This window comes from Loa loa (genome assembly GCF_000183805.2).
Source record: "Loa loa unplaced genomic scaffold supercont3.173, whole genome shotgun sequence".
NCBI classification, from domain to species: domain Eukaryota; kingdom Metazoa; phylum Nematoda; class Chromadorea; order Rhabditida; family Onchocercidae; genus Loa; species Loa loa.
The window spans coordinates 1,567-8,113 of record NW_018108353.1 but is presented as its reverse complement, the minus strand read 5'-3'; the positions used below and the strand labels follow the sequence as shown (position 1 = coordinate 8,113).

General features: G+C 33.7%; 3 protein-coding genes and 1 non-coding gene across 4 annotated transcripts; 2 read left to right on the top strand and 2 right to left on the bottom strand.

Annotated features, from left to right (window-relative positions):
- The first annotated feature begins 467 nt into the window (after window positions 1-467).
- Window positions 468-582, top strand: LOAG_20124. The gene has a single exon (XR_002251414.1). It is a non-coding gene; the product is annotated as a 5S ribosomal RNA (ribosomal RNA).
- A 543-nt stretch (window positions 583-1,125) lies between these two features.
- LOAG_11445 (hypothetical protein) lies at window positions 1,126-2,044 on the top strand (the record flags this gene model as incomplete). Its single annotated transcript, XM_003146964.1, has 3 exons — window positions 1,126-1,197; window positions 1,358-1,477; window positions 1,787-2,044. The coding sequence occupies 3 exons, from the start codon at window positions 1,126-1,128 to the stop codon at window positions 2,042-2,044; spliced, it is 450 nt and encodes a 149-aa protein (XP_003147012.1).
- A 2,020-nt stretch (window positions 2,045-4,064) lies between these two features.
- On the bottom strand, window positions 4,065-5,444 carry LOAG_18011 (hypothetical protein; the record flags this gene model as incomplete). The annotated part of the gene is made up of 5 exons (XM_020450681.1): window positions 5,389-5,444; window positions 5,090-5,244; window positions 4,722-4,854; window positions 4,437-4,531; window positions 4,065-4,212 (listed from the first exon to the last, which is right to left on the bottom strand). The coding sequence occupies exons 1-5, from the start codon at window positions 5,419-5,421 to the stop codon at window positions 4,065-4,067; spliced, it is 564 nt and encodes a 187-aa protein (XP_020305611.1). The 5' UTR covers window positions 5,422-5,444.
- A 177-nt stretch (window positions 5,445-5,621) lies between these two features.
- On the bottom strand, window positions 5,622-5,940 carry LOAG_18010 (hypothetical protein; the record flags this gene model as incomplete). The annotated part of the gene is made up of 2 exons (XM_020450680.1): window positions 5,622-5,681; window positions 5,759-5,940. 2 exons carry the CDS (start codon window positions 5,938-5,940, stop codon window positions 5,675-5,677), a joined length of 189 nt encoding a protein of 62 aa, XP_020305610.1. The 3' UTR covers window positions 5,622-5,674.
- Between the last annotated feature and the right edge of the window lie 607 nt (window positions 5,941-6,547).

Genomic DNA, 6,547 nt, shown 5'->3' with positions numbered 1-6,547 from the left:
AGATGGGCGATGATGAAGGAAAAAATAATCCTCCTGAGACTTCCATTTTTTGCATTAGTAGCTGGTTTTATAAAGTATTTTATCTTTATCAAGGTTATAAAAATGTCCTGGCACTTAACACCTCAGATTAGAGTTCCCTTTGCAAGATACCTGTCAACCTCACCGATGTATTCTTTAAAATTTTTGAAATTTTGCGCTTGTGAAGGTATTAAAGCGATAAAATGATGAGAATTTAGTGTATGGATTGTTTTTGCACGCATGGGAACCGATGATTATTGAATGCACGACAATGATATGAAAATGATGAAGTTAGATTTGACGGTTTAATTACCCAAGTTTGAGGTAATTGAATGTTTCGGCCCAGAGTTTCGGCTACTGTGGCTTGAAGTAAAATTTTGGAACGTCCTGCAATTTTGTGGGACAACAAATGTAACATTTAATGTACGCCATCGTATTTGTTGATGTCTACGACCACACCACGTTGAAAGCACGACATCTCGTCCGATCTGTTAAGTTAAGCAACGTTGGGCCTGGTTAGTACTTGGATCGGAGACGGCCTGGGAATCCCAGGTGTTGTAGACAATTTTTGAAATTTTGCGCTTGTGAAGATGTTAAAGCGATAAAATGGTGAAAATTTAATGTATTAGAACGATTTTTGTACACATAGAAACCGATGATTATTGAATGCACGACGATGATATGAAAATGATGAACGAAAATGATTTCACTAAAAGTAATCGTTTTAATCGTTTATTCAAAATAATTCGTAAATCGAGAACTCATAAACCTGGAATTGTTCGAGATTTTAATGTCAACTGCTATTGCAGAACGACGAGCACTTCAGGCAGACTCGTCTTGTTGGGTTATTTGTATTTAATTAGGAATAAATCGGTAAATCGATCGATAGATGATCCGCTTTTTAAATATCTATAAAACAATCGATCAGTTTCGATGGAAACAGCCGAGGAAGAGAAGTGTAGAATTATAGCAGAAGAACTTGTCTTGGAATGGATCGGATCGTGCCAAGAATTGTATTTCCAAATGAATGTTATGAATTATTAAAAATACAAATCCATCAAACTGAAACCAAGCTGACAAATCTTTAAAAAGTTATTGATATATACGATGCCCAATATTGGCATTTGGATGATGCGTGACATGAGTAAATATGAATATCAGGAATTGCCGGAAAATATTGTTTGTTGTTTGTTCGAACTAAGGAAATTAATTTTTATCTAGTTATCTAGTTAGTTGCAAGCAAAGAATTGATATAAATATTTTTCAGTTTACAATCGCAAATTTTCCAACTGCAAGAACTTCCTCATTCTCAGCATCATTTTTGTTTCAAATTATCTAGCAAACATCCTCGCCATTTAGTGATGATAGTGATAAGGATAAGGATATAGAACACAAAAGTAATAACTTAACAATGGTACGAAAATACAATGGAGCGATTCTGTACCGTAAGACATTAAAGGTTACGAGGAATTTTGCTGACGATATATGTGTGAATGGAAGGAGTGATAGCTATCCAGAATGTTCCTCAATAAAAGCTAAACTTTGAATTAAACTTTGGGAATTCAAAGGTTGATTTATTTAGTACGAATTGCATTTCTCAACTATTTTTTCTAATTTATTGTTACCTTATGGATAAAGTAAAAGATAAGGCATTTTGATAAGAGCGGTTATTTATGAGCACTTATAGTGAGAATGTTTGGGTATGTTAAACACAACATAACTAAACTAGCAATTTAAATTTTACGACCAATTTCAGAAGAAGAATTAGGATATCACAAGTACCAAGGGTAAAGGTCAGGTGCTAGCGAAAACAATGGCAAAGATAAATCTGCTTGTATCGGTTATTACTGATGAAGGGATAAAATCTAAGACGAATGCGTTCAAAGTTGTTACACGATCAAAAGTTGATGGTAAATCTGGGCATGAACCTTTGCCACTTCTGGAGAAATCATTGCAAGCGGGATCAACGGTAATTCCTCACCAGAAGGTGTTGTTTCATTGTCTGTTACAATCACTAGAAAATTGATTTTCTAAATCAATCCCGAAAAATATTTCAGAAACATTTCTTAAAAAAAAGCTTAGTATGTCTAAAATTTCTTAAAATCCAACAATAATTTTGCTAATTAATTTCATGAGTTGTCACATGATACTATTTGTAATATGTAACTATCATAATTTTATAAAAAAATTAAAACAAATGGCAAATGAGAAGTCAATTTCAAGTGAATTTGACTTTTATATGGAACAAGGAGGAAACTGGCTGAAAGCCGAATTAATCAATATCACTGAGTTCATAATTATCCTCGAATGCATCCTATTTCCTCGTCGAACAACTTTTTTCTATTTTGACAAATTTCTATTTGATCTTAAATTAATGGTAATTGCACTGAAGTTTCATAAAATACTTATGCTATATGCATTGGACTTTCTAAATTTCAGATAATCTTCTAATTTCTCTGGCAATCAATAATTTTAAGGTAACAATGACAAAAATGTCCTCTTGTTGATGTTTTGACCTAAATGACTCAGATTAACTTACAATCAATTCCTCTTTCACTGCTTCATTGATCAGCTATTCAATGAGTTCAATAGTTTCTCGAAAAAATGAACAAAGCATACTCTCCAACCTCTTCCCGCCGCCATTCTCTCCAGCATAGAAGATGTACAGCGGTTGAAGCATTTGGATGAATTATATATATCTGAAAATTATTTCGAAATTAGGTTGATCCGGAAACTTGTCTCAACATCTACTGATCTCGTACATGCAATAAAAACTACTGCTGAATTGAACTGATTCATTTCTCTATTTCAAATTAGAAATATTCGGGCATCCTTAAATGCGGTCAATTATATGCTTTTTTTTTGCTTCATTTTTCATCATCAATTTAGCATCATTTATAAATGATTTTCATACTGATATCGCCTACCAAAATCGCTCTAGCACCTGAAATAGTCGAAATTCGTGCTTATTGTTATATAATTTATAAAGGTATTCTTCTTGTACTTATTTTATAAAAAATCACCAGTAGAAAGAAGGAAAAAAAGAAGAAAACTTAAATTAAATAAGCAACACACATGCTGCATGCAGAAAGAGTAGCAAATACAAATGATTATGAACTTTTTCAATGCAGAAAGTAACCAATAAAATAAAAACTTCGACCTAAAAGAAAAGACAAAATTTGAATGTTTCATTTCCATATGAAATTGATATTTTCACAGCTTTATTAGGACAAATTCTAAACAGTAAGAATGGAAATAAACATTACAATCTCTTATTGTCTGTTTCTTCGGAAATAGTCCAACTTATGAAGTCGATCGGCAGGAATCAATAAAGGTCTATTAACAGAACCGATTTGTTTCAACGTCTTTTTAACACAGTCACCTAATGCATATTCTTCTTTGATCGATAAATTACTGGTTTAACTTAAATCGAAAAACTAAACTTCTCATCATAACAGCGGTTGAAGGATTACTACAAATTCACCGTATGACATATGCATTTCATAAATGATGGGCAAGATATTATTTTAAAATTTTTGGAATCAGTGAAATTGTTCCACAAAGGTGTACGAAAGTTAAGTCAAACAGTTTCCTTCGCTTCATTTGAATGGGTGGTTACCAATCATTGCAATCGTAATCAGTTTTCTGTTTTTTCTTTTTTTAAATATACTCTGAATTATTTTATCTCCAGTTTGACTTTGTGTTTTTCAGAATATATGCAATATATGAGGACAGTCAGAACAACGAAATAGAAAGCATCGCTAGCCTCGTTAATCGAAGGCGTATGGTTGTGTTTTCAAAGCACAGAAATAGGCAATTAGCATATTTTGCATGATATTCGGAATTCCAATGAATCATCCGTTTTTATATATTATCAAATATTTATCACATCTTCATAACAATGTCTTTATGGCTCTAACTGGTGATAAAACAACAGAATCACTTGTCATTGATATACACTTACTCATCTGAATTGTGTTTGCGAAACAGTCATTCAATGATAAAAATCAATTATTTTTCTCGGAAAGATTTTCCGCAACTGGATTTCATCCACCGAATTTTCGAAAACCAACAACTGCATACACGGGACCGACATAGAAATCAGACTTCGTTCCAACTTGATAGTTTACTCCAGTCATCGATGATTCATCAAGTAAACGTAACGTACTCAATGGAATGTCTGGGAATGTATTACTGCAAACAAAAAATGATATTAATTGCAAATTATGAAAAATTGAATAGATGTATTCAAATATGGAAATCCAATAACAATTATAATGCCCCGTCAATCGTTTGATTTATACCTTACATTACTTTTTTTCTTGCACGGCCGTGACGTAAGCCTTCGAAGTACGTCAGAAATTCGAATTCATTTGGCATAGTAGCGTATGTGATGTTAAATGTTGCAAATATCCTACCTGAATATCTCTTCGCTATCTTCCGGTTCAGTGCCATTGACCACAGTAAAATGAAAGGCTATTACTTGATGACTGTTAAGAAAGAGCAATTCCTCCTGCAGAAAAAGGATAATTTTACACAATAGCGAGCATATTTCTGACAAGTATTGACAACACGTGAAGTCACGTTAAAAACGCAGTTAGCCTCAGAAGTTTGAAGAATTACCAAGCTTTTAACGAGAAAATGATTTCACGAATTAACTGAAGTAAATTAAAAAACAATTAGAGCGAATAAACAAGTCAAACCTTCCAGTCCTCAAACTTTATTTTCAACATTTCGCTGTTATCATTTTTATCTACTAGAAGAGTCGATGCTTTTACGTCAGATCCGTAGAAGGCCAAAATATTGCCTTGCACCTCCTCGGGATTGTTGTGTGTACTGAAAATGAGATATTTGTTGCGGTAATATTAAAATATTCATCATCTGTTCATAATTATTATAGGATTCATCCTATTTCGGAAGCCGTCAAGAAAGACATTCTTATTCGAAACGGAATTTCCTTTTGGTCCTTAGTTCCTCCGAATCAGTCCAGAATTAATTCTTCTCAACTCCTTCCGGTGTCACTCCATTCTAGATTGGTCTGTTAGCCAAGAAACAATCAAGTCTTACATACTCATTCTTTCGATTATCCTGTTGAGCAACAACACAAATTGGTGCGCTAACACCTTTCTTTCGAATTTCTTCAGCTACATTCAGAGCTCGACTTTCAGCGCCTTCATGAGTATATTTGAGATCGCTACTAATCACAATGACCAACTTCACTCCATCCTGGGATTCATCATTATCTCATTAGGTTTCGAAAATCATACTTCTAATAAACTCTAGAAATGAAATCTTATGCAGAATTCACTTTGCTATAAATATAATACTTCAAGGTGTCAATACTGATGCATTGAACTTTAATTAACTCACTTTGTAGATTTCCAGACGCTCGACAAATATCATATCATTTTTTATCGAACTACTGAAAAAACTGTCGCAGTCAAGGATAAGCATGAGAATGATCAATATACCATTGGATATCGAATATTCGGTAGAGTTTTGCATTGATTACAGTTTGCTTCTGTTAATATAAAAGATGACTAACATAACGTCGTCTTGCCAGAAAAAAGAGCACTCAAACGACAAAAGAAATGAATCGTATGGGAAAATTACTCCGTTCATCGGACTTCCTTTTATTTCATCGGGGTGAAATGGTTTATTTACTGAAATCACATAATTGGAATTACTTGTTTTAATTACAGTAAGATTATGATGCAAAAATCTATTAAAAGTTTCTAACTAGATGCGTAATCCGCGTGTATTACTAGATGGTCTTTGCGAGATGTTATTTTCAGCACTGAACAAGGATAGTTCGCCGCGACTATTGCACTGATCGGTTTTTCTCCACCGAACAAAATAGCTTGATCTGGTGTCCAATGATGCATCGCGAAGGATTTTCGGTGCTAAAGTTTGAATTTCCATCACTACGTCATCAAATCTTCGTCTTTTATATGTTCTATCTGATTCCTGATTTCTGATTTCTGATAGGAACAAAGAATAGAGCATGCCTGATCATCGGTGAGGTTCGTCTCAGATATGAATTTCAAAGCATTCTTTAAATATTGAGGGGTTATTTCACCATCCCGGTAATGCAGTATTCTACACCGACGGTTTAACACGTAGTTTGCATACTCAGACATCTCCGGGATCTCCCTGTAAGATGATATGAAAAAATAATCCATTATTATTACCAATTAATTCATTATAACTTATTAACTCATTTCAGTTTCCTTTATCTCTTACAGTCACTAGTAATTGAAATCACAAAATCTGACGGATATGATTTTTCGACTTTCTGGAATATCTGTAGCGTGATGGTATACGTGAAAGGAAAGTGCTAACGCAATCTTTATTAAATCATCGTTGGCTAAGCAACCAAAAATTCGATCCCCCTCTTCTCTAAAAACAACGTCTACTTTATCGCTGAGATGCGGAAATTTCATTTCAATCTTTCTTTTTTGTGAGCGCTGGGTCCTTCCTCATCTGTTCCTCCTGAAATTCTAATTAATCCATCGCTAATGTCCTTGTT